The following is a 25,995-nucleotide window of genomic DNA, read 5'->3' on the forward strand; positions in this document are numbered from 1 at the left end:
GCTCGTTTGTCAGTCGCCTCTTTCTCTGTCCCGTGTTGTGTTCCTGGTCCTTCACTGACCACTTCTTTATTGGAATTGCTCAACCTCGATCTAACTGAAAACATCTGCTTGGATAAAACAGTGATGTGTGTTATTTTCCCTCCGCAGACGTGTCTCCTGATGAGGCAACAGCACGAGGCGGCGGCCCTGAACGCCGTGCAGCGCCTGGAGTGGCAGCTCAAACTGCAGGAGCTGGACCCGGCCACCTACAAGTCCACCAGCATCTTCGAGATCCCCGAGTTCTACATCCCACTCGTGGAGGTCAACGACGACTTTGACCTCACCCCGATATGAACCATGGGACGGGCGTACTTTGCCAAAGTGGTGGCCACGTCGCGGACATGAGCGGCGGCCCGAGCATTCGAGGACGAGGAAAGCACTTAGAATGTGGCGGCAAAACAGAAGAGCACTTAGAAAAGAGACGTTTTTACTCCAGAGCTCTTAAGAGTCCAAACCGGCACGCCCACCACGAGGACGGGGGAACGTGGACCGACCAGGAGGGGGTGGGGGAGGGGCCCAGGGAGTAGAGACCAAACGCTGGGCCAGGAGCTGCAGCGAGAGGCGGAAGTGTGGACGACGACCACCGGCTCCTCATCACGCAGGGTCACACAGCTGAAAGATTTCAATTGTTTCAAAGTGAGTGTTCATACATTGTGTACAGATTGTGCTCTTAATTTTTTAACTTATTTTATACATAAAAATGTGCATTTGTAAATAGCCATGTAATTATTGTTTTAAACTTGTAAAAACAAAAAATAATAGATATTTTGATTGTAAACTCGTTCTGTCTCATGTTTCAATGGACCAAAGTTGGTTTTTATATTGAGTGTCCTCTTCGTCCGTGATGTTCTTGTTGTTGTTGGCTTAAAACATTAAGCATGTGTTGGCTTTCGTTGTGTTCTTTTGTTTTTACTGTTTCTTCCTTCCTCATCTGGAGTTCCACGCCACAGCTGGTGTTTTTTGACTTTGGCAATTAAATGCTGTGCATGCGTTGCGTTGTTTGTACTTTTTTCCTGAAGAGCTGTTCCGTGGACTAAATTGTGAGGTTTACTGAAGTGTTCCAGCTTTTTTATTTTTTTTTTCTTCTTTTTTTTTTTCTTCGCGCCATCGTGTTACATCCTTGCGGCCTCACTCCTCGCGTGTTGTCCATTGTGTCTCGCGCACATTAAAGTCTGTTGTGGCTTCCAAGGAGAAAAAAAACATACTTTTACAGTTTCAATGTGAGATCACAACAAATCCTATTTTTTCAACATAATGCCTTTTGAACGATAGTTCTAAAAAATGTCTATTTTAATATTTACTTGTTACATGACTTGTACATATTTGTAATATATAATTGAATAAATTTTATTTGTTGTGAAATTAAATCTCTTGGTTTTGGTGTAATTTGTTTTAAAACTAACTAAGAAATAATGGTGACAGATCAGTTTGTCAGTCGTCCATTAATTGGGAGTTTTGATTATTAACTCGTAGTTTTTACTCGAGTAGCAATGTGAAAAATAAAAAGTTAATACTATTATTTTAGTTTGACAGTAAAAAAGTTCAGTCACATCAAATTTCTGAAATTATTAATTTATCATCATTAAAACATTTCTGATTTTGAAAACGTGAACAACATCCTCACTCATTTTAAACTGTTCAAATTATGATTTGTAAAAAAAAAAGAATAATTACGTTTCAGCTGCTCAAAGATTTTCTTTTTCTTTATTTCTGATCATCCTATGTACCAGTACTATCTTCAACCAGCAGATGTCGCTGTACAACCGAGTCTAACTTGAGTACTGACAAATACAAAATACTCATTTAATAAATTAGTACAATTTTGAAGTACTGATACTTACGTATATTTTGTACACACTAATACATAGTACATATAAATCCTAAATGATAATTGTACTTCACTACTTATATTTCATCGTGTTTGTTATTTTAAATAAACTGATCTCATGCAGTATTTTGCATTGCAACCACACGAGTACTTTTCATACTTAAAGTACATTTTGCAGCTAATATTTGTGTACTTCAAGTAAAACATTTGTAATGTGATATTTTAATAGGGTGCCACTGATACTTTTACTAGTTAAACTATATGAGTCTCCATCTTTCCAACAGGAGAAGTGCAATGAGCTTCTTACAACCTGAATTCTTCCACAGTTCTCCTCAGTACATTCACACACAGCTCTGTCAGCTGATCTCAGACCAACTCCATGATGTTGAGCTCAGGCGTCTGTGGGACCAGGCTCCTGGTTCTTGTCTCTGAAGGTGGGTCTCCAGATTATGACTTTCATCCATCAGAATAATAAAATCTACAATAATTACTTATACTGTATTTACTCTGGGTGTAATGGATGAACATACTTGTTTTTATTCATTCATATTTTTAGTATTATCCTTATTTTAAGTATTGCACGTTACTTATTATTACTTACTGATGCCTGTTTTTGATTCTCGCTGCTGTGATGTTGCAAATCTTCCCCATAGTGGGACGAAGGATTATTTTATATTATCTTAAAGTTAAACTTTTCTAAAACAGTTTCAACACAAACTGAACTGAACCATCATGAAGGAAGATTTACTGAAGCACAGATTTATTAACACTCCATTAGTTTTAACTGGTTGTACCTAATAAACTGTGTTTTCTGAAAGTTTGTTCAAATACAAGAATTAACTAATTTGACTTAAAATGTGACTTGGTCGAACCGACTCCTTCCTCCTGGATCGGATCCGATTGAAATGTGTCCTCCTCGCCTGAAGGTGCGTCCTCTCCGTCCTCTCGGGCTGGAAGTCGAGGCCTGTTGTGGCTTTGATGCAGCTCCAGTGAAAACACATGTCAACACCTGTGGAGTTGAATGGCTCCGGGTTGTGTGTCCTCGCGGGGGGGGACGCGTCTCAGCGGGACGCCTGCTCTGCCCCGCCGCTTCCGAATCGCCCCTTTCTCACCTAATGAGCGCACTCACGAGTCCGCTGATAAGGCTGCAAACAAAGGGCTGTTTAATAGAGAGGGGTGGAGGTGTGTGTGTGTGTAGAGGGGGGGGGGTCGCTGGTGTAAAAGCAGCCTAACACATCCCACATGGTCTGGCTACCGACGAGCGCGGCTACAGGGAAATAAACGCGGTGGATTTTTACGCACAAGACTTTTACGCACGGGACTCCGCGGGGAGGGAGCTGCTGGAAATCACGTCTCTCGGTGATATTCGCGGTTTTTAATTACGCGGGTCTTTCCGCGCCAGTTGCTCTGCAGACACTCGGCCGGTGCGTGTGTGACCCGAGGCCCGGTGTTTTGCTCCACACACGGCGGAGAGAAAATGGAGTGTGTGCCTTTAAGGCGCCCGACTGCCTGTCGCTTTGTGCTGCGGAGAGACTGACGCCCTGTGGACGCAGTGGACAGTGGAGCGGCGGCGGCAGCAGAGCACCATCCTGGAGGAGTTCAAAGAGGAAACTACCGCAGTGCCCCTCGGATAAAAGACAAGTCGTGAACTTGTTAACAGCCTCTCGTGGTAAGTGTTTCTCCTCCGCGCAGCTCCGTTGTGTCGCGGTTTGGTTTTGTGCACTCGAAGTTTCTGCGGGTGAAGCTCGAGTGGAGCAGAAGTTTTTTGGAGTTAGCGGTGAGAAAAAAAAAAAAAAAAAAAAAAGACAAGAGAAGAAGGTGAAGCAACGAGGGAGAGAAGGTCCCTCACATGTTGTCTCTGCGTCACGAGCAATGGATCAGTGTGCGGGGAAGACGCACAGATCAGACAGTGGGTTAATGCTCCGCGTTTTAAAATGTAGGTGAAGGAGGCTGATGTTGCCAGATGTGTGTGTGTGTGTGTGTGTGTGTGTGTGTGTGTGTGTGTGTGTGTGTGCGTGCGTGCGTGCGTGTGTGTGTTGTCTCCCTCCTGGCCTTGAATGAGATATGACTCAGGCCTTCTACAAATCTGACATTTGCACATGAAAGCTTGAGATCCATCTGCATGACAAAGCTGTGATTTTCATTATGTGTGCAGCACCTCTCCAGCCTGTTGTAGCCTGTAGCTGTGCGAGTCTTGGCACCAAATGTAGGTTTCAGATGTCACACTGACTGTGCACATGATCCTGCCTGGGTTTTTTTTTTTGAAGGGACTGTGAGTGAAAAGCTTGGTTTGGAGATGAAGATAAAGAGAAGCCGATTATTTCCTCATTAAGATCAAATTTTGATATGAACTCTGTGGCTCTTAGACCTTTCCATCTGTTTTCCTGCATTTTGATTCCCTGGTACTCTCTCTCTCACTCTCTCTCTCTCTCTCTCTCTCTCTCTCTGTGTCCTCCACATTCAAAGTCTTGTATTTTTACAACTTGTGTTATTTGCAGCTCTGGACGTTTATGACTCGTTGACCCTGCTCCTGAGGTCCTGTGCTCTTGTGTTGTTGTTGTTGATGTAGGTGTTTCCAGTGTCGTGCTGGTGAGCCGTCAGGATGAGGCCCGGTCAGCTGATCCTCCCCACCGCCGCCGCCACAGCTCTCCTCTTCCTCCTCTCGGGACTGTCTCTGAGCCTGGGCTGCAACAAAGCCCTCTGTGCCAGCGACGTCAGCAAGTGCCTCATACAGGTAAGTTTTTTTTTTTTAATGCTCTAAAAAACCTAATTCTCTGAGAGAAGCGGATGCTGAATGTTGGATTTAAACAACAAATGCACCACAAGACGCCTCCCCTGTCTTACTGAAGCACGGCTGCACTGGTTTTCTGACTTTAACTCAAAGGAATCAGCCCAAATTGAACTAAACTAGCTTTTTCTTCTCCTTCTGATCCAAAATGTAACGCACCGTTCCAAAAGATAGAATTTCTAATCCTTCAGTAGTTGCAGCAGTCTAACCTCTGATGAGTGCTGAACGTAGCCCATGGGTGCGATGTTCTCCTCCAGATTGAAACAGGAAATCTCCATGTGGACACGTCCAAGTTCGGGCTCTTCGTCCTACAGCGTTGCAGCTGTTTTGTGTAAACACGCACTGTTATTCCTCCTGACAAGAACACGAATGAAATGGTGTTTACAGCTGAAGTCGGAGTTCAAGCAAAGAACAGAAGCAGCGCAGTGAAAATCTTGTTATTTTAAACTTTTTAAATCAGCATGAAACTACCGAGGACAGCCTGAAAACACACGGCAGCTGCAGCAGCAACGTTCCTGCAGCTTGTGACTGAATCCACCAGAGGAAAAAGAAAATGTCTCAGCTGTTCGTACTTGGTTAAGGTTGTGTGTGTGTGTGTGTGCCAGTTCTGTACAAATACCTCAAATAAAAAAACAAATGTTCAGCAGTAGCCAAAGTCAAATTACAATAAGATGAGATCAGATGGATGACTTGGAGCCGAGAACAAAGATGGAATCTGTGGCGAAGAATGTAAGATACATTCCTTCGATAAGCTGAGCAAAGTTTGGAAGGAAGGGTTTTCTCGGAGCGAGCTGCTGCTTCGGAGGGAGGGATGTCACATTTTCCCTCAAGTCTGAAGCCCAGTGGCTGATGGGATGTGGGGTGGGACCCCCCCTCCAAAAAGTCAACACACATTCTGTCGCACACGTTGGTTATTTTGAGGAAAAGATGAAGAAAAGGTGTTGGTCTGTTTTTCCACCACCTGTCAACTTAAATTTGAGCGTGTGTGTGTGTGTGTGTGTGTGTGTGTGTGCGTGCGTGCGTGTGTGTGTGTGCATGTGTGTGTGTGTTTAGTGGTCCTGCCTCTGCCATTAACATCCTTCAAAGTACTGTATTTAACCTTCGCGGCCACTTCACCTGTTTGACCTCACTCACTGATTTGCAGGTATAATGTGAGGTTGACGAGCTTTTAAAAACCTTTGGGTTTGGCCACAGGAAGCTGAGCTCTGACTGTGAGTCAAGATTTTAGTTTGATAAGAAAATGAATCTGCAGCAATTCTGATAATCAGTTAATTTATAATCGCAAACGTGTGAAGATTTGCTGTTTTCTTCATGACTGTAATTTTAATATATTAAGTGTTCGACCCCTTATGAGACAAAACAGTTTATTCGAAGAAGCTTTTGGAAATTGTGAAATCGGTATTTTCTGATATGATAAACAAATAAGGAGGAAAGAAGAACAGCAGCCTAAACAATAAGTCAAATACTCACTAGCTGCAGATGCTGATTTTAATGTGCGGCAGTGTTTTGTAGATTCCTGTCCAAGGTTAATCTGTCGAGGGGCCTCGGGTCAAAGAATCACTGTTGTGGGGCCCAGGAATATTCACCATGTAATCACAGGCCCGGCTCGTCGGTACAGCGCCACAGTATTAACAACGTGGGGATGTTACGTCTTTATTATATCGGGAATCATCGTAGTTCTGGTTTGAAGATGGAAGCAGATGTTGTCACAGAGCTGGAGGAACATCTGTGTAAAGGGGAGAGTCGGTGGGATGTGTCGGGTGCAGATGTTTCATGTCACGACTCTGATTCTACAACGCTGTCGTGGGAGTTTACGTCAGACGCTGTTGCAGCTTTGTTTGGTTCATTGTGAACAAGCAGAATGTTGTGTGTTCTTTACAACAATAAACCTGGATCTCTATAAACTGGATGTAAGTGTAGTTGTTCACATTCTTAATCAAAGAAATCAATTGTTTCTGTCCAGTTTAGACAAAGACATTTTCTTAACTGCATATTTACCTTCAGGAGAAACTTGCCTCACACCAACCTTTGACAATAATACAACAAAAGCCCAAAACATGTAAATTGATTTTTTATTACTGTTTATTCAGTTAAATGTATTCAACCATGAAAAACACACAGAAAACCCGGAGGGAGTGTAGACAATAAATCAATAAAGGATTAGAAATGTAATCATCGAGTTAAAAAAGAAAAAGTGGATTTTTATGTTTTAAGAAACAATTTGTCTTCAGGATCAAACCTGAAATTGAGACCATGATGCATCTGGATAATCAGGACCCGTTGTTTAAAGATGACACATAAAAGACCGAAGCTGCAACGAGTGATGAGTCATTTTCCAACGAATCGATTAATACAAACAGAACTCTTCTGCAAATTTCACTTTCTGTATCTAGAGATTTAAGGAAAATCTAGTTTCTTCTCTGAGTTTATTTTCAAAGTGGATTCTATAGTAAACGATCACAGTCTATATTTTCTTCCCTGGCACAAACTTGTTGCGACCAAACGGCAAACATCTGTTCCTTCTGGCTTCAATTTCTGTTAAAAAAAAAAAAAAATCAAACATCCTGTTATCAACAGAACATCTGTGGCTCCGCTTCTTTCTCCTTTTACTTCCAGGTGGCTTATTTCGCCTGATGAATCATTGCTCAGGACACCGAGCTCTGTAGCTTCCGCGACCCCGTCGACACCAACTCGCTAGCTGTCAGGGGCCGGAGCGATGGTGCGTGTGCTGTGAAGGAGAAACTTCTCCAGCTCCTCCGTAGAAGCTCTGCGCTGCTCGTGATTAGTGGGATCTGCTGTCCGACGCTCGCCTTCACGCTCTGCTGCCATCTCAAGTCATTTGTCTGAATTCCCCCGAAACCCCTGAGGGTGGGAGAGCGAGGGAGGAGGAGGGAATGGAGGCTAAGGTCAGGAGGAGGTGTGTGTGTGTTGGGAGGCCATGAAGTGTGCAGAGATTCACAGGACAGCTCTGAAACTGTGCAGGCCGGGCTGTGGAGCAGGGCGGGGCAGCAGATTTCAAAGTGAGTGCAGCAGCAGCAGCGGCGGCCGCTCGATCTGACGAGGCTGCAAATGTTCACTTTCCCTTCAGAGTCGTTTTGTCTCACTGCGGCTCGGGTTTGACTGATCACAGTCGTTTCCTCTTTGTAGCAGGAGAAGCCTGATAGGAGTCGTTCAAGGGGCCGAGACGACCTCGTTCATCTCACTGAGGAAACAGTTTGAAACGCCGCAGCTCAAGATTAGACTGTAGCTCGTTAATTCAGTCAAATGTCCGAAAATGATTACCGAAGTGACCGAGGCGACGTGATTGAACTGCTTCTTTTGACCAGTAAACACTTCAACAACCCAAACACGTTAAAGGTTTAGTGTGTATAATTTAGTGACATCTAGTGGTGAAGTTGTGTGTTGCAGCTGAATGCCCCTCACCCCAACCTTCCCTTCTAAACATGAGAACCTGCGGTAGCCTTCAGTTCAAAATGTGTTTAGTTCGTCCGGTGTCTTCAAGTAAACCTCGAAGCTCGGAATTACAGACGGAGTCGGACTTTGCAACCGGAACGCCGCCTCGAGTCAGAATATTAACTTGGAAAGTCGGAGGAACCTCCCTAATCCAAGATGGCTCCAACAGTATTGAAAGCTGTAGTCATTAAATGTTTCGTACACATAGTATTGTCCAGTTACCCTCTGTGGACGTTTCACTATGCGTGAAATGCTGTGTGATGAGTTATTATGAACTGTTTTTGTTAAAAATATCTGGCTGGCCAACATAAACATTGTTCCTGGGCAACTGGAACGCTATCAACTCTGGGTAATCGGGTGTGACGTACATTCAGCCGAGCTCTGAGGTGAAATGGAACGAGACATAAGCTCGACAAACAGCCGCACAGCTCCGGCTGCATGTCTGTTTCCATGAGATGGTTTTAAAAAAGCATTTATTTTCTGTTTAGTGAAATGCGAGAGATGCGTGTTTTCTCTTTTCCCATGGGCAGCCGTTTAGTTTTTTTTATAATTCCACCTCCGAGAGTCGTAATTACTCCCGGGATCAGATGTTGATCAGGGGTTTGGGGATGGAGAGGCTGGTGATTAACTGAGCTGTGTGTGGTTCTGCAATCCCTCACCGGTGAGTCACTGGAGAGTCTTTTATCATCGCCGAGACTGTTAATGTGGAGGAGGTGACTTCTGCAAGGATATAAAAGAGACGTGTGTGTGTGTGTGTGGGGGAGGAATAAAAAGGACAGAAAGGAAAAGGGAAGAGCGAGGGGAGAGAGTAGAGAAAGAAAGGAGGGAAAAAACAAGGGACAAATGGAGAGAGGGGGGGGAGCAGCCATGTTCTGTTCTCCAGGTGTTTTCTTTTCCCTCCCTCCCTCCTGTTTCTCCCCCTGCTGCCTCCCCAATCACGGTGACCTTGACTTGAAGGAATGTGCTCCCTGTACAGGGGGGGAGAGAGGGGGACTCCTTCGGCAGTCTCACCCACTTTTCAATCCCACCTCCACGTTTCTGTTCTGTTTCCTTCGCTGTCTGTTCTTCCCCCGGAGACGAGCTGCTCTCAGGCCGAGGAATGACGCTGAGGTTTGGGATGTTTGCAGAAATAACTTTCCTCCTGTCACAAGCAACGGAGAGTTTTTAAAAACTGTGTTCCCAAGTGTGTGAATGAAGCAATCGGGATTTATTGGAATTGGGGGGGGGGGGGGTTGCTCTTAAACTTTATTATGTTTATTATGTTACCATTATTTATGTGTGCCCTTTTTTTAAAAAATAGTTTTGATATAAGACATGTTCGATGATTGAAATGCTGTGGTTTGATTTGTGTCCCTTCAACCTGAAGTATTTAAGAGGCTGCTGCCAGTGAATGTTGATGATTGAACCAATTAATAAATTATTCCACTTATTCCCAACTACCTTTCCGTCAGTCGACTAATAAAGAAGCCACTCAGCTCTAGAGTGATGGTTGGGGCAGTGGGGTCCCGACAACAGATTTTCCATCTAATGAAGATTTATTTATGAATTTGACTCAAAAGTCTCAGAATCTGCTCTGAAGTCTGTCAGACTCATTCATTCACGCTGCTCAGCTTCTATTAAAGCGTAAAAGAAAATGATTTGAATGTTAACGTGTCCGAACCTGCCGTGAACTGAGGTGCAGTGGAGGTCTACTGTGTGTGTTTTTTTTTTTTTAGTGTTATCACTGAGTGTTCTGCGGAGACGATGACATACTTGTTGAAATACCATCAGAGCCACGCACAGCGCACAGCGTCCTGCGGCAGCTTGTGTGTAATAGTTACTGTACCTGAAGAAAACCTGCTGTTGATGATTTAATGGCACGTCTCCTGTTCGTACAGTTGGTCCACACATTGTCTCTGTGCTACTGTGTGATCCGTGCTGCTGCTGCAGACCCGGGTCTTTTATTATGAACATGTTCGTTGTGTAGTTTCAATACAAGACAGACAGTTCACAGTTTCCTAAAATAACTGTGTTTCTAGAATAGAGCCCAGTAAAGCACACACCTCTGCCAAGGACCAACAGATATTTATTTGGATCCTCACCAAGTTGCACAGAATCATATCAGTCCCCTCAGCATGCATGACTTTTAAAATCAAAAGGGATTCCTGGATTTGCCTCTTTGTCCAGATTCAAATCAAAATGCAATGGTTTCTTTCTTGACTCATCCTTTCACCAAGTTTTCTGGAAATATGTTCAGTATTTCTTGAATAATCCTAAAAGGACCGAGGTAATTAAAAGGTCACTAATAAAGCTCAAGGTTAGAAAAGCAGAACATGTTTTGAATGAACTTGGAACTTGACTTGTTTGTATTCAACACAACACATCCACAATATTCTGTTAAACAAAAGTGTTGTGTGTTTTGCTGACGTGTGGCCGTGTCGTCCTGCAGGAGCTGTGCCAGTGTCGTCCGACTGACGGGAACTGCTCCTGCTGTAAAGAGTGCATGCTGTGTCTGGGGAACCTTTGGGAAGAGTGCTGCGACTGCGTGGGTGAGTGCACGGACTTATTTGTCATTAACATGTTTTATAGCCGAGACAGTGCAACAGGTTTGACTCTTAGATCTCATCACTGTCACTATGTTACTCTCTCTAGAGCGTTTGAGCTGCTGGAAGTTTGGAAACTCTGTTGGCTGCAATATAGTCTGAAAACTGTGGCGCAATGCAATTGTGGTTATACACAAAATAAAAATAGAAACCATTATACAAATCAGTGCTGCGCGTAGCTTTGACAGAAGCAGTCTTGTTATCTGTCACCTCACAGCCGAGCTCCTTCCCTCTGTAAAAAATCCTGAGAGAAAATGAGACGGCAGCTTTAACGCACTTGTCAGCGGAGGAGTCTGACGGTTCAGAGCGCTGCCGCTCTGATACAAGACGAGTGTGAGGTGAGCGAGTCCACATCGTCAACGTGTCTCTGAGAAGTGTCAGCGTGAAGGTTGATGTGAAGCAGAGCTCAGGAAATTAAAGGAATATTGACCGGACTGAGAAGCACCAGCACATGTGGACAGGAAGTGTCGAGGTCGTTCATAAGATCAGAGGGTGGTGGAGCTGTCGGGGGGGGGGGGGGGTCAACCCGCCGAAATGAACTCTCACTTTCAACCTGGTACCGAGGTGCAGCGGGGGGTCCACATCCAGTTTGACTTATCTGTGAAATATGAAAACACGAGGAGGCATCGAGTTTTTACTTTTCTGTCCGTCCCATTTTCATAAACCTCAGGAAACACAAAGGAAACGTTGATGGACTTTCTTCAGGTTTGATGAAGTCGTCTAAAGTCACTGGGATGTAGTTATAAACACTAATATGATATATTATACAAGTCTGGACAAACATTGATATAAACTTCGTCTTGACTGGTTGTCGGAGATGATCTTTATTTACAAAGTATTCCTGGTTTCTCTCGGTTGTGTTGCGTCTCCGTGGTTATTTTGTGTTTTTGCAGCAATTTTCCTTATTTTCCATCATTTTCTGTCACATTTTGTGTCTTTGTGGTTATTTCGTGTGTTGTCTGCTGCCTGTTCTGCATCTCTTTGTATATTTATTACTCATTTCGTGTCTCTGCCTGTCACACTTTGTGTGTCTTTGTGGTTGTTTTGTGTTTCATTGCGGTTTCTTTGCATTTCGTCAGTTTACATTCCACTACGTTTTGTGTGAAGAGTTGTAAAATGACACTTTGCGGTGTGTATCTTGTTGTGGTCCCTTCATGTCCTGTTTCGTGTGTCAAATTTTGTCTCAGTCTGTGTCTCTGTGGCTGTTTTGTGTTTCATAGTGGTTGCCTTGTTTGTCTTTGCGTGTGGTCATTTCATTTCTTTCATTGTCCACTACAAGTACATTTTATTATGTAAGTTGTAAAATGATTGGCTGCGGTTGCTTGATGTCTTGATTTGTGTGTCATATTTATGTCTCTGTGGTCGCTGGTCCCCTTATTGTTGCTATGTATATCTTTGTTGTCATTTTGTGTCTGTTTTGGTTGTTTTTCTGTAGCTGTAGTCGTTTCACACGCCGCCGTCTTGTCTGTCTCTCAACACCCGGCATTAGAATGTGTCTCCAGTGATGACTTGTGATCAGATCTCCTGCTGTCACATAGACCAGAGTGTTGTTTTTAGCCAGTGTGACTGTGACAGATGATCGAAACGTGGTGGTCGGTGTTGATTTTATCAATATATGGGTGAAGTGGCAGCGGACGTCAGTGGAGTGGGTGGTCTTTAAAGTGGTCACGGTTACATTTGTGCTCCCAGAGGACATACAGACCACCTCTGTGTGTTTGAGTGATGTGACCTCAATGTGTCTCGGGTGCAGTCGTACCTGTAGAGTTGTTTTCAGATCACCTGAGACAGATGTTAATGCCAGGTCACAGCAGGGCCTCGGACTATTGTAAAAATAGGGGGGGGTGAGGGTGTGGCCCCACCCCTGCACACCAGCCGGTTCTCAGATCAGCTTTGACTGACAGATATTACTGTATGTGCTGACAAGGAGGCTTTATTAAAGCTCTTTCATGTGGAACACAAATACAAGCATCAGACGCCGAGCGGCGAACCTCTCTGCTCTGCAGATGTTGCAGCAGTGGAGTTTTCCTCCCGGACACTTACAATACACTGCAGACGCTCTGTAGCTCAGAGCATGTGAACGCATTTCTCTGTTTTTATGTTTTTCTTGCAGCGCAAACCTTATGACCACTTTAAGTAAGTTTCCACTCGAAACATGTTATCTGTGCCAAACGCTGGATTCTTTGAAGTGTGTATCCGCGAGTGGGTAGGGCCGTCCAGCGGAGGAGCGGCGAGGGGAGGACAGTTTGTATTTTCGAGGAAGGGTGGAGGTAGGGAGGACACAGAGGGAGCACCCATGTGTATGCTTTATCTAAAACAGCTGCTCTGGCTCTGCTTGTAGCTCGGCTCTGTAATCCAATTCCTCTGTCAAACTCCGCTCCCCATTAAATGATTTATCCATTAGCTATAATTCACTTGGACTCATTTAACGAGTTAGAAAGATAATATCAGAGGATGTGGGGACTTTGTCAAGTCATTACTACTGTATATGGAAATTAAATGAAGTGTTAAAAAGACCCTAATGGAGTCGGGGTACTCTCCACAGCGATGTGGTTTTACTTAACTGGCCTCATGGGCTGAAAAGTTATGTTTTGCAAATAAACCTCCTGCTTTGACTTTGTGCTTCAAGGGTCAGTCCACTGATTTACAGAAGAAGTAGAAGTCAGGGCTGGAACTAACTACTGGTGAATATATGTGTGGGAGGTTAATAAAGAAGAATTTAACTAAACTTATAACACCAATAATACACTCGCTTTTAGAATCAGACTGATTGGGCAATAAAATCTGACAATATGAACATTTCAGTATCTGGATTTATTTAGTTTCCTGATATGACAACTTTTATTTTACAGAATAAAAGATGTTCATGTTTCTCGGCAAATTCTTCAAATTAAAATGTTGTCCACAATAATAACGTAACGTATAATTAAAGTAACAGAATTTACAGTGTGAATAAATGCAATGTGAATATTTGTGTTTTATTTTTTAGATAATTTTGGTGGTTGCTGTGAGGAGATTTTAACTGAGGCCACAAACTAATGCAATGGAATTTAGTTTGGAGTCTGTAGTCAGGAGTGTTGAGATAAGTAATAATTAAACAGTAAATCACTCTGGGCGGCAAATCTAAAACTATTTGACTGTATTGCCACTAAAGGTTATTGAGAGAATTTTTTTTTTTAACACTGTGGGTGCAGTGACTCTTTAACGTCGGCCTCCATCTCTCTCTCTCTCTCTCTCTGTCAGGGATGTGTAACCCCAAGAACTACAGCGACTCTCCGGCCACGTCAAAGAGCACAGTGGAGGAGCTCCACCGCCCGATCCCCTCGCTGTTCCGCGCCCTAACAGAAGGCGACGCGCCGGTCAACATGATGGTCGTGTCCTTCCCCGTCGCCGAGGAGCTCTCCCACCACGAGAACCTGGTGTCCTTCCTGGAGTCGCTCGACAACCAGCCCCAGAACGTGTCCGTGCCTGGAAACAGCATCCACGCCAGCTACGACACTCAAGGTAAATGTAGGAATTATTTAGAAGTATTTCGTGATCGTCTGTCATTGTTTAGTTTCAGTCACTTTGGAGAAGACATCCGGTGCTTGTGACGGAGCTGGATTTAGAAAGACTGCAGTTTGATAGTGTGCTGCCTCACGGTGGTTCGGAGCTTTGTATCTTTGTTTCTGAATGAGTTTCACGCCACATGAGAAAATGCAGGTTTCGCTCCCATTTCTTCCGATCGCACAGTTTTCTGGTCCTTTCGGATCCAGTCACATTTTTCATCTGCATCTCTGCTCACCATGGTAATAGAATCCTGCCCGACCCCAGAGCAGAAGCAGACTACAAAGTCTTGAGCTGAGACCAGTTTGGGTTGGATCAGATTTCCATCGTTCCAGAGCAACAGTGCTGCCAGAAGAAGGGAAATGTAACTGGGTTAAAAGTGTTGTTCTTCTGGCATTTTCTATTTTCATTTGTGGCTGTTTTTGGCGTTGCCTCTCTTTTCTCTTTAAACCAGTGCTATTTGCTATAAAGACACGCTCATAATAGGAGCGTTCCAGCAGAGCCGAGCAGTCAACTCATTAAACCCATCAAAACATATGGTCGTACTTATTTGTGGCAAATTCTTTTCACCCCTGAAGTAAAAGTAGGAACGTTGAGGGTTAAAGGTAATTACTTTAAAGACGGTGCTTGTTTTCACAAACCACATTTTACTGGATTTGTGACTAACGTCTGTCCCCTTTTCATTTTCAGAGAACATGTGCACCGTGGTCTACTTTGACGACTGCGTCTCTATCCGTCAGTGTAAACTTTACTGTGAGTCAATGGGAGGATCCAAGTACCGCTGGTTTCACAACGCCTGCTGCCAGTGCATCGGGCCCGAGTGCGTGGACTACGGCAGCAAGGCGGTGAAGTGCATGAACTGTCTCTTCTGAAGCGCGGGCACATATTGGTACCAAATGTCTGGGCGATACCAGAGGACTGAGGGCAGAGGGAACTATGACTATTGTGTGTTAGCGTTCCTCAGTTATCTTGTAAAATACCCCCTACACCCCCTCCTCCTACCCCCTGCAAATTGTTTTTATTCTGCTGTTATATTTCACTGTATATTTTTAGATATGTTTTCAATAGTGTTTTTTACTAGAGGTGTATATGAATAATGTATTTTTACAATCACGGTCCGCTAAATCCCTGTCTCATGCCAAATAAAGAAAAGTTTGGTGACGTGGACGGTTCAGTCTCAGAGAAAAGAGTCTGATTTCAAATATTTTCTCTTCTTGTTCTATATTATATATATTTTTTAAATGTGTAAAGAGCTGCAGATTGGTGTAATAGTAAATGTTCGTCCTCTCCGCTGCCTGTCTCCTGCTCTAATCTTAGCCTGGTGTTGCCTGACTCAGGAAACGCATCATTTCCTGGGGAAACAAAGTTGTTATTATACCATTCTGGTCCACAGGTGTCCCAGTGCTCACTGACCGTCTCGTGCAAGCCAAGGGGAAAAGGAGAACGTTTACCGATGCCAACCTCTCACCGCCACACACAAATACTCTTTGTAATGCTGGTGCATTTTCAAAAAGGCAGCAGGGTGTCCTATCACTGATTCTGTTCCCAATTGGCATGCAACAGCAGTTTGCACAGACTAATGTACCACACACACACAATGAGAGCCTGTTTGTCTTTCTTTTTTCTAATGATTTTTAATCACGACCTCATTTTGCCACGGCAGCTGTGGGTTTGGAGCCGACGGTGCCAACAAAGATCAGAAGAGCAGTGGTGGAACAAGAACTGTATTCAGATCCTTTTAATTAAGTCAAAATATTAAGTAATGGAACAAAATGCGTCATTTTGAGGACAAATTCTTCATGAAATTACCAGTTTGAATAAAAGTGGAGAAACAAAACGTATAGTTAGGATCAAAATAAAAACATTCCCTTTGCTGTGAGTTGTTCTAACTGGCATCATTAGATTGTTGGTGATGATGACGCATCAGTGCAGCTTTTCATTGTTGTGTGCTCCACATTAATGTGATCTATCAGGAAGTTTCGTCCCGTGGATCCCAGCTTAGGAGGGAGGCCTCTGCAAATGATCTTTGGATAAACCTGAGGGGACGTGAGATGGTGAAAGGAAGAGGAAAGAAGAAAATGTTCTGCTTTTTTTTTTTAAACAAATTATTACCATTGAATATTTTACCTCAGGGTTTCAAAAAAATATAAAGGAAATACACTTTCTGCTTTCACACATGCAATAAAGTATGAATATTGTCCTGACACCTGAAAGTTTAGTTGGTGGAACAGCTCAGAAAACATCTGACCCCATGTACACACAGATGTCCTGTAATGGTCTCAAGCCACAGAGGGAAGAGACCACTGGCTTAATTTAACCATGTTTATACTTACTCTCACATTCTAATGCAACTTGATGTTAGATGTAAATATAGTGGAGAGAAAAAAGGTCAATATTAACTTTTCTAATGTTGCAGAATGTAAGTGTAAAGCTTCTCAAAACTTTGATATTTCATTTCCGAGTGTGTCATACTTGTGCTTAAAGAAACTACTTGAGTAAATGTACTTAGTTACTTTCCACCACAGCAGATGACGAATGTGTTTCATATGTCAGGATGACCACCGGGCCTCTGGGTCCCACCACAACGTTTGGGAAAGTACATGATTCAGAATAACAAGTGGTTTCCACCAGAGATCGCCTTTCCTGTAAGCCAACTAAGCGGCTGCTTAGGGCCTCACAGCCACAAGGGGGGGGGGGGGGGGGTTGCCCAAAATCCTACATCATACACTGGATATGAGTTGCTAATGTAATATTTACTACTGAGACTCTTTTATGGGTCTTGTTTGATGCAGGAGGTGGGGGCCCCTCCCCACGGTGTACCTCCCCCAGTGAGTGAATGACTCACAGTGAAATCATTATGTTATATTTACCAGACAAATAACTATTTGTGTTTAAAATAAGTTGGGAACAGCTGAGGCTCCTGGGCCTTTTCGCAGCGTGAATTTGAATGAGCTTAGAGATAATTGTTTTTTTTTAACCTTTTCAAGTTTGAAGAAGTGGTCACCATTTACTTCCATTGTATTACATTTGTGGGTGAATTATCTGTTTAAACTAATATCCTCAAATGCATAAGGAATATAAGTGCACATTGGAGGTGGTCTATCCATTGTGAGGAAGGTCCCCCAAACTTATCAGGGCCCTCAAATGTACAGCTCCGGCCCTGGTTTCCAACTAATTCAGACGAATAAAGTTTCAGGAGTTTGTTTCTCTTCTGCACAGTCTCGTCTAAAACTGAACCACCGCATTCCGAACATCCTTAGTGAATCCCAGATCATACGTGGGCAGTAAAACTTACGTAAACTCCACATTTCCTCGAGGAACTCAGGTATTCCCTGTAGGACTTCATCTCCCGGCGTGCATCGGTGCGGCCGCGCAGGCGCAGACGGGTTTATTTAGCATCCAGACATCCGGAAGCTGCGCTGGGGGAAACTGGCCGAACGGGACAGAAGCTGGTAAAGTTTCTCGTCTTTTGTGTTTTGCTCGTTCGTCGACAGCACTGCGGGGCTCGGAAGAGCGTTTAGCATCTGCAGCTAACTGCGCTAACCCGCGTTAGTCTGGTCTGGACCACGCAGCCGCTTTGACGCGGACAGGCAGGCTAATCGGTTAGCTTAGCATGTCGGCAGCTGGCCGGAGTAACGTTTCGTTATGGGCCCCTTCATTCAGAGCTGAGCTTCCTCCTCCTCGCTGGGTTTAATCTGGATTCACTTGTATTCACATGGTGTTCCAACAGCAGAGGGGCGATGTGAGTGGTTGTGTTGAATCAGATTGATTCTGGAAACAGGACAGAGGCAGGAAACCGTGAAGCTAATCTCCCCACAGCGAAGGAAGATTAGGAAACCAGACGAGAGAACTAGTTTATATTGAGAGTTCAGTTCAGACAGTGAGTGTTTGTTGTTTTATTGAACTAGTTTCACGTCTGCGTTCTTGGTAGAAAGTGTCCATCCACAGTGAAACCTGGAAAACAACCGTAAACAACAGGGCAGATCCTAGTTTCTCCTTTAAAAACACATTCCTCCCCTCACAGGTAAAAGTGTCAGTGGATCTATTTCTCACACGTGAGGGAGTTCAGTAAAAGCTCACACAAAACAATATCGTTCATAAACAACAACAACACACTCAAAACCACAAACTGTATGTAGTTATTTAGATCTGGGTCTGTACTTCATCAAGGTACTTCTAAATGGCTGCCACACCCATAGGCCCCCATCATACAGAAGCTATCTGTGTGATGACAGAAGTGCATCGATCCTTTCTCCTTCCTCAGGTTACAAACATCTCAAGGTTATTCAGTAGAACACCGTGAAAGTCAAAGTACAGAAGCAATATTATGTTCAAGTTGTGCTGTCAAATGTATTTTAATGTTGTTTTAAGTTTGTTTATGATATAAACTTTATTCCTCTTGATATTAACCCCAACATACATTTGTTTAAGTTTAACTCATTAAAATAACGCAGGAAGCATTCTCCTCTCACATTTCTTTTCACATTCAGAGTAGGATCCAGTTAACCTGGTCTCAGACTGGATGTAACTCATTTTATTTTGCGTTCTTGATATTTAGTTTTCTGTAGATTTTTGATTCACATGTAACCTCACACAGTCACTTCTGCTAATATGAGCTTTGTGTTTTAACATTTGCTAGAGTGGGATGGTCGAGGATATGAGGCAATGCCAACAAGTGAAATAGATGAATAATTAATATGTTTTGTTGATCCTGTACAGACAAAGAAGAAATTAAGATAGAAAGAAAAAACACATGATTTTGACCTTCCAGCTCTTCGGATAATCAAATATCTGTTAATCTACACTCGTCAGTGCTGTGTCTCAATCACAGAGACTGTAGTTGAATTGTTGTTGAATGTCGAGATCAGAAGAAAGACAGGGAGGATGTGATTGTTCGTATGGCAGAGCCCCATCTGGTGGGTGGACTTTACTGCTGCAGTTGTTCTGTTTATGGCTTCGTATCAAAGTATTCAGGAAACAACAAAGACAAATATAATAATTAAAAACTTTATTAATTCACTTTTCAGGAGAAAGTTAAAAAATGCTTTACATCGTTGACCAGAATCACAACATTTCTCCCTGTCACATAAATAACATCTGTGTTACTCCTGAAAAGATGTCGACCTGCTCTGATCTAAGCCGTAGCAGATTATCTGAGAGCTCAGATGTTCATTTACGTTGCGTCAGTATCTTACATTTCTTCTCACTACAGGTGTGATGGAGAGGTGATGTGCACATAGCCAGAAGAGTGATCAGGCCACCGTAGCCATGACTGAGTGCTTCCTGCCCCCCACCAGCAGCCCCGCTGAGCAGCGCAGGGCTGAGCACCCAGGGGGCGTGGCACGCACCCCCAGTTCCGAAGAGATCAGTCCCACCAAGTTCCCGGGGTTGTATCGCACCGGTGAACCATCGCCACCTCACGATGGCCATCATCATCATCATCACGAGGCACCTGACGCCTACGTCTCAGATGATGACAAAGAGCACGGCAAGAAGAAGAACAAGTTCAAGAAGAAAGAGAAAAGGAGTAAGACATGATTCTGCCATTTTAAATTTTAACGTTGATTAATGACCTTGGAATTAATCAAAAATGACACTAACAGACTTTGCTCATGATCTGGACAAAATGTTGAAAATTAGATGTTGCAGATTCAAACTGTAATCTAATTTAGTAGCATAAATTAGGAGGTTATATTTGAAGTTTTGAGCCAGTAGATGGTTAGCATGCTAGGGACTAGTAATTTTAATTATAGGCATATAGGTGTCTGTATGAATGCAGCATTGTTAGTCTGTTTTGAGCTACAACTACATGTTTTCTTTTTATTTCACGAGGGACAGTGATAGAACCTGACTTGAATTTTTTGTAAGACAATAGAGATACCAATATTATAGAGATATTATAAAAAAAAATGTCTGATATGCCATATCAGCTCATATATATATATATATATATATATATATATCTGCAAACACAAATGCAGAGACTAATGTGTCTGAAAGGCTCCAATCCAAAGCTGATTTTATCAGACGGCCCATTAATCAGTCTAGACAAAATGTTCTTTACGATAGAGCAGTGGGGAAGTGGATGCGTCCTCACTTGTAGCTGGGGAGTAAATGAAGAGCTTCCCGCTCTTCCATCCTGTTGTTATCTTTAGCAGTGAGAAATCCTCCTTTACTGAAAATGTTTTTCACTGAATGCTGGTCAGGCCCTTTTTACCGATTTTGTATCTAGATTTTTCCATTTCTGTATTTAGCTCCTACACCAGGGTGTGGTGAAAGAGCAAGAGATGGACAGTTTCAGGGCACACCCAGAGATCCTCTTGAAGGTGTGTTGCACGCAACGGTGTGATACACAGTGCACAATCTGGGGGAAACCCAGATAGAGATAATTAGAGGAGAAAAACTGTGTTTGACACTATCCTGTGGAAGTGTGCACTGAGGGAAAATGTTTAAATATAGTTGGATCTGGAGACGAGAGGCGTAAGGTGCAGTGGGAGCTATGCTAAATCGGTGGTTGACCTCTTTTTCCAGTCCCCGTTCCCCCCCTCCTCTGTCTTCTCTCTCATACATCTCTCTTCCTGCCTCTATTTCACTGATATCCTAGTTCTGTCGTAAGAGGAGGATAAGAAAACAGGGGTGTTTCTCCCCTCAAATCTAATGCTATTTCTCCCTCTGCTCCTCTTTACTCTCACAGCGGAAGGATACGCCGCCTTCCAGGAGGACAGTTCAGCAGATGAAGCAGAGAGCCCGTCCAAGATGAAGCGCTCCAAAGGAATCCACGTATTCAAGAAGCCGAGCTTCTCCAAGAAAAAGGAAAAGGACTTCAAGGTGAAGGAGAAGGAGAAGGAAAAGGAGAAGGAGAAGGGCCCCAAGGAGGACAAGGCCAAGGATAAGAAATCCAAGGACCTGACGGCTGCAGATGTGGTGAAGCAGTGGAAAGAAAAGAAGAAGAAGAAGAAACCAACAACGGAGGCAGAGCCAGTCCCAGTGGAGATCCCCACCTTCAGGCCAATCTTTGGAGCTCCCCTGACAGAAGCTGTCAAGAGGACAGCTCTGTATGATGGCATTCAGCTGCCAGCCATCTTCAGAGAGTGTGTGGACTACATCGAAAATTATGGCATGAAGTGTGAGGGCATCTACCGGGTCTCAGGTGAAGAAACCTTTGGTGAATAAGTTAAAAATATGCAAAAAATATTTGTACGTTTTTCTTATTATTTGCGTGTGATTGATCAAGGTATGAAGTCGAAGGTGGATGAATTAAAAGCAGCATACGACCGCGAGGAGTGCCCCTGTCTGGAGGAGTATGACCCCCACACGGTTGCCAGTCTCCTGAAGCAGTACCTCCGTGAGCTGCCTGATAATCTATTGGGCAGAGATCTGGCCCAGCGCTTCGAGGACGCCTGCGGTCGACAGGTGGAGGCCGAGAAGATGACAGAGTTCCATAGGCTGCTGTCCGAGGTGTCACCTGAGAGCCGACTTCTTCTCTCCTGGCTCATTACTCACATGGACCACGTCATCGTCAGGGAGGCTGACACCAAGATGAACATTCAGAACATCTCCATCGTCCTCAACCCGACCATACAGGTGAGTGAAAGAAGACAGAGGAGGGAATTGAGGGGAAAAGATGAGGAAATGTTCTAGAGAGCAGTATATCAGCAGCAACAGGCAAAATATTCATCAAATAGAAAAATATGGAATTTGGCTCTGGCTCAAATGTACGTTAAAAATAAGAAACTCTCCCTTAGCAACAAACCAAGTGTGTTTTTATTGGATCAAACTGTCAGTTCATCTCAGAAACCCTGGCCTAGTTTAGGGAAGCTAAGTTATTCCCACAGGGGACAATCTCTGTAGCTGCTCCACTTATTCTAAACCAGCAGCAGCCTCAGCACTGTTAAATAGACACTTTCAACTAATTGTGGGGTCCGAATTCAACTCAATCAAGTAAATAACACAAAAACAAATTCAAACTGAACAGACGATTCACACACAGCTGCAGTGTGTGCGGTGCTTTGTGTTCACCAACTCATTGACCTTGTGTGCAGATTGGGAACCGTGTTCTTTACATGTTCTTCACACACGTGACGGAGCTGTTTGGAGACATAGTGCTGAAGCAGGTGGTGCGACCGCTCCGCTGGTCCAACATGGCAACGATGCCGGCGCTGCCCGAGACCCAGGAGAACATCAAGGAGGAGATCAGACGACAGGTGGGTTCAGTTTTAGTTCATTCTTTGACTGACATAGTCAATTGATGGAAAAATAAAAGAATCGTTTGATATCTTGGATGCTGATGTTCTTAAATAAAATACCACAGGGACTTGTAATTTACTAACTATTAACTAACTTTAAAAATATTATCTGGCTTGCCCAGTCTGCCTTTCATAAGAGAGGATACAAGGGAAATGTGACGTTTGAATACAATTGAAAAGAGACACTTTTCTATTTGTTTATGATTAAGGAGTTGGAAAATTTTTACTGTTGTGTTTATTCAACTTGTTTTTTATTTCAGTGTCACCTGTATTGTAACCTGTAACAAACATGTGTATTGTAGGAGTTCCTGTTGAACTGCCTGCACAGGGACCTGCAGGCGGGGGTGAAGGACTTGTCCAAAGAAGAGCGACTCTGGGAAGTTCAGCGAATCCTGACGGCTCTTAAACGCAAACTGAGGGAGGCCAAACGCCAGGTAAGTTGTGTTTATGTTTATCAAAGTCTTTTCCTGGTTAATTTATTAGATTAAGATTTATTCATAACACATTGTCAGCAGCTGCCTGTTCATTGACATTTCTAATGATAATTTCTGGGGCTTGTACTGTATTTCCAATGGGCTATGGTTTAAGAACACTCCAGTACTACTATCAAGTAGTATTGTGGGATTAGTTTGTACAACACCACTAACCACGGTCGCAAAAACGACCATAGAGTTTAGTGCCCCACTGTACAACGATAAACAGATAGTTGTTATTGATGTATCATTAGTAATATTTGTATTATGTCTGACCCTTGTGCTCTTTCTAAATCTTTCCACTGTCTGTTTTTAGGATTGTGAGAGTAAAATAGCTCAGGAGATAGCGAGTCTGTCAAAGGAAGATGTTTCAAAAGAGGAAATGACTGAGAATGAGGAGGAAGTTATTAACCTCCTCTTAGCACAGGTGAGTAATTCCAATAAAAATACACATAAAATCTGTCATGAAAGCCTGACATTGTTTTGTAATCCTGCAGAAGTCTTACTCCTCATTTGTGTTCATGTGTGTCAATCTGAGGTGGAATAATCTCGTTTTTACCCCACTTCTTCACAATCAGGAAAATGAGATCCTGACAGAGCAGGAGGAGCTAATCTCTCTTGAGCAGGTGCTTCGTAGACAGATCGCTACAGAGAAAGAAGAAATCGAGAGACTGCGAGCAGAGATTGCAGATATACAGAGGTAAGAGAGGGCTGAAATCATTCTGAGCAGGAAATTTGTTTTAATGTGACGCACAACTGATATAACATGCCCTGTGTCTAATCCTCAGTCGGCAGCAGGGTCGCAGTGAAACAGAGGAATATTCGTCGGACAGTGAAAGTGAAAGTGAAGACGAGGAAGAGCTGCAGATGATTTTGGAAGATCTGCAGAAGCAAAATGAGGAACTAGAGGTGAGACCAAAACCACTGGTAAACATTGGCTGTTCCGAACACAATAGCTCTGTATTTACTCACTTCCTGGGTGAACAACTGGGTTTCTTAAGCTCTGTCTACGTTTTGGGGTCCTGCAGAACAAGAACACTCACCTGAACCAGGCCATCCATGAGGAGCAGGAAGCCATTTTGGAGCTCCGCGTCCAGCTTCGCCTCCTGCAGAGCCAGAAACTGCAGCAGGAACTGACTGTTCAGCCGCCGGCCGAGCAGGTGCCACCCCCTCAGCCGAGCCCGGAGGCTCGCAGTGAGGAGCAGGCCAAACGCCCTGTCATCACAGCGACTGCTGGCACCGACACGACTGCCTCAGCCAATGGAAAGGCAGCTAAGGATCCATCGAAGCCCTCGCCAGGCAAAGACAGGAGAGACACCAACATGTGACGTGTCTGCGACGTCTCTGCCGCTGGTCACTTGTCCTTTAGCATCACTCGTCATCCACTGGAGATTTCACATTGCTGGATCAGTGCGTTCATGATTGATTGTGTCCACAGAGGGACAGCCATGTAAAAATATTTTATATGTCCATCGTCTTTGGTTCCCCGACTCTCAGCACAAATCCTTCTCATTTTCCCACAAAGTTCATAAGAAGAAGAAATAGAGCAGTTGCTGGTGGACAGCTGGCGACGGATGTGAGAGACGATGGGGGGGGCCATATTTTCAAATCCACAGTGCCAAGCCTGTATGAGGGGAGGGGGGGGGGGGTGTAAGAGAGTGTAGACTACAGAAAGTTTATTTTTACAGGTGAGGGCTCAAGAAATAATCTCAGTCCCTGTAACTTGTTTTGTCCCTTACCCTGAAATTTCTCACGTTAGGACAGAGACCACTGTGCCATACCTGAAGATGCCAGACTGGACGCGTTCCCCCAGAGAACCACTAACACAAAAAGCTCTTTGAATTATGAAGAATTTATGATTGGTCTATCTATATATTGTATATTTAAGTAGTATTCTGAAGAATACAAATGACTATTCAACAAATGCATTGATTTTAAATTAGTGCTTTTTAGTAATATATGATTATATATGTATAAATATATTGTAGATGCTTTCTTTTCCTTGGAACAGCTTTGGTGTCGTATGTCACAGCTGACCAGTGGATGAAACGGCAAACAAATACACAGGAAAAAACGTCACCGCAAAAGTAGACCAACAGCTGGAGGCAACACTTAGTAGTGCAATCATATTACTAAGGAAACATTCCTCCAGTGTTGCGACGGTATAACAAATGTGTAGGCTCATTTTTGTTGTTGTGTATTTGTTTGTGTGTGGTTGTTTAACTCTTGTGTGGAGTTATTACTTATGACAACATTGGGCCGTGAGTGAACGCAACCAACTCAATCATTTCATTTCTCAGCCGATCCATGACTGTTGTAAAAGTACTGTCAATAGCATGGCCTGGCTTACTTTGCTGCATCTGTATATTATTGTAATATTGCAAACATACTGTATTTCCGGCTCTTATGTTTTGTCTTTTTTAATTAATGACCTGTATGAAGTATGTGAGTGTGACTGCATCTGCTTTGGTCACGGGCAAATCGAAACAAACTCATGGAGACTCATGATCCAGTGTGTTTATTAATCCTGTGACTGAAACAGAGAAATGCTTGATCGGGCTGAGAAGCTTCTCACAAGGTTATTTTCTTATTGATCTGAGCTTTTGTAGCTTATTGTTGCAGACAGAATAATGCTGTGAAGAATAAAGTGTCAATCCGAATCACTGATCTGAACCCCGGCCTCTTTCTTTGACCTAAAGTTTAAATGTATGAAGGGAAGTGTAAAGTCAATATTTAGTGGCTCATATTTTCCATTACGCATTCTCTAAACATTTTTCTCTGTAACAGACTAATGAGGACGTAAATACAGATTTTGAGGAAGTGAACTGTGAAGAATTAACTGAGTTTATGATTCAGTTTGAAAGAGTGGAACCACCCCTACCCTTTTTTCTTCTTTTAACTGGTTTCTGGTCTGGAAAGTAGTCCTGTCAAGTAGAACAAAAACAGCCAGAAAACACAGGAAATAACCAAGTGTTGCTTCAAAACTAAAGCATACTGTTAAATGTCTTACTATTTGTATCTGCAGCAGTGGAATATGATTGAC

General features: G+C 43.4%; 3 protein-coding genes across 4 annotated transcripts in view; all 3 read left to right on the top strand.

The window, feature by feature from the left end:
- ankrd12 (ankyrin repeat domain 12) overlaps positions 1-1,406 on the top strand; it is a 28,032-nt gene extending 26,626 nt beyond the window's left edge. For both annotated transcript variants that reach the window (XM_020108260.2, XM_020108252.2), the window contains one exon: positions 148-1,406. In XM_020108260.2, the coding sequence (XP_019963819.2) occupies positions 148-333 (186 nt within the window). In that variant the 3' untranslated portion in view covers positions 334-1,406. The remainder of the gene's footprint in view (positions 1-147) is intronic.
- A 1,567-nt stretch (positions 1,407-2,973) lies between these two features.
- twsg1a (twisted gastrulation BMP signaling modulator 1a) lies at positions 2,974-15,400 on the top strand. The gene is made up of 5 exons (XM_069510601.1): positions 2,974-3,536; positions 4,437-4,601; positions 10,537-10,636; positions 13,931-14,191; positions 14,924-15,400. The coding sequence occupies exons 2-5, from the start codon at positions 4,470-4,472 to the stop codon at positions 15,103-15,105; spliced, it is 675 nt and encodes a 224-aa protein (XP_069366702.1). The 5' UTR covers positions 2,974-3,536; positions 4,437-4,469; the 3' UTR covers positions 15,106-15,400.
- A 2,167-nt stretch (positions 15,401-17,567) lies between these two features.
- ralbp1 (ralA binding protein 1) lies at positions 17,568-25,612 on the top strand. The gene is made up of 10 exons (XM_020106951.2): positions 17,568-17,685; positions 19,446-19,760; positions 20,928-21,383; positions 21,468-21,817; positions 22,276-22,437; positions 22,782-22,913; positions 23,269-23,379; positions 23,531-23,652; positions 23,741-23,861; positions 23,981-25,612. The coding sequence occupies exons 2-10, from the start codon at positions 19,502-19,504 to the stop codon at positions 24,278-24,280; spliced, it is 2,013 nt and encodes a 670-aa protein (XP_019962510.1). The 5' UTR covers positions 17,568-17,685; positions 19,446-19,501; the 3' UTR covers positions 24,281-25,612.
- The last annotated feature ends 383 nt before the right edge of the window (positions 25,613-25,995 follow it).

The sequence above is a fragment of the Paralichthys olivaceus genome, chromosome 16, assembly GCF_024713975.1.
Source record: "Paralichthys olivaceus isolate ysfri-2021 chromosome 16, ASM2471397v2, whole genome shotgun sequence".
In the NCBI taxonomy this organism is placed as follows: domain Eukaryota; kingdom Metazoa; phylum Chordata; class Actinopteri; order Pleuronectiformes; family Paralichthyidae; genus Paralichthys; species Paralichthys olivaceus.

Coding starts and splice junctions, on each gene's coding strand:
- twsg1a (XM_069510601.1), top strand. CDS start 4,470: ATGAGGCCCGGTCAGCTGATCCTCCCCACCGCCGCCGCCACAGCTCTC. Junction 4,602..10,536: donor TCAGCAAGTGCCTCATACAG/GTAAGTTTTTTT, acceptor GTCGTCCTGCAG/GAGCTGTGCCAGTGTCGTCC. Junction 10,637..13,930: donor AGAGTGCTGCGACTGCGTGG/GTGAGTGCACGG, acceptor TCTCTCTGTCAG/GGATGTGTAACCCCAAGAAC.
- ralbp1 (XM_020106951.2), top strand. CDS start 19,502: ATGACTGAGTGCTTCCTGCCCCCCACCAGCAGCCCCGCTGAGCAGCGC. Junction 21,384..21,467: donor GGGCATCTACCGGGTCTCAG/GTGAAGAAACCT, acceptor TGATTGATCAAG/GTATGAAGTCGAAGGTGGAT. Junction 21,818..22,275: donor TCCTCAACCCGACCATACAG/GTGAGTGAAAGA, acceptor CCTTGTGTGCAG/ATTGGGAACCGTGTTCTTTA.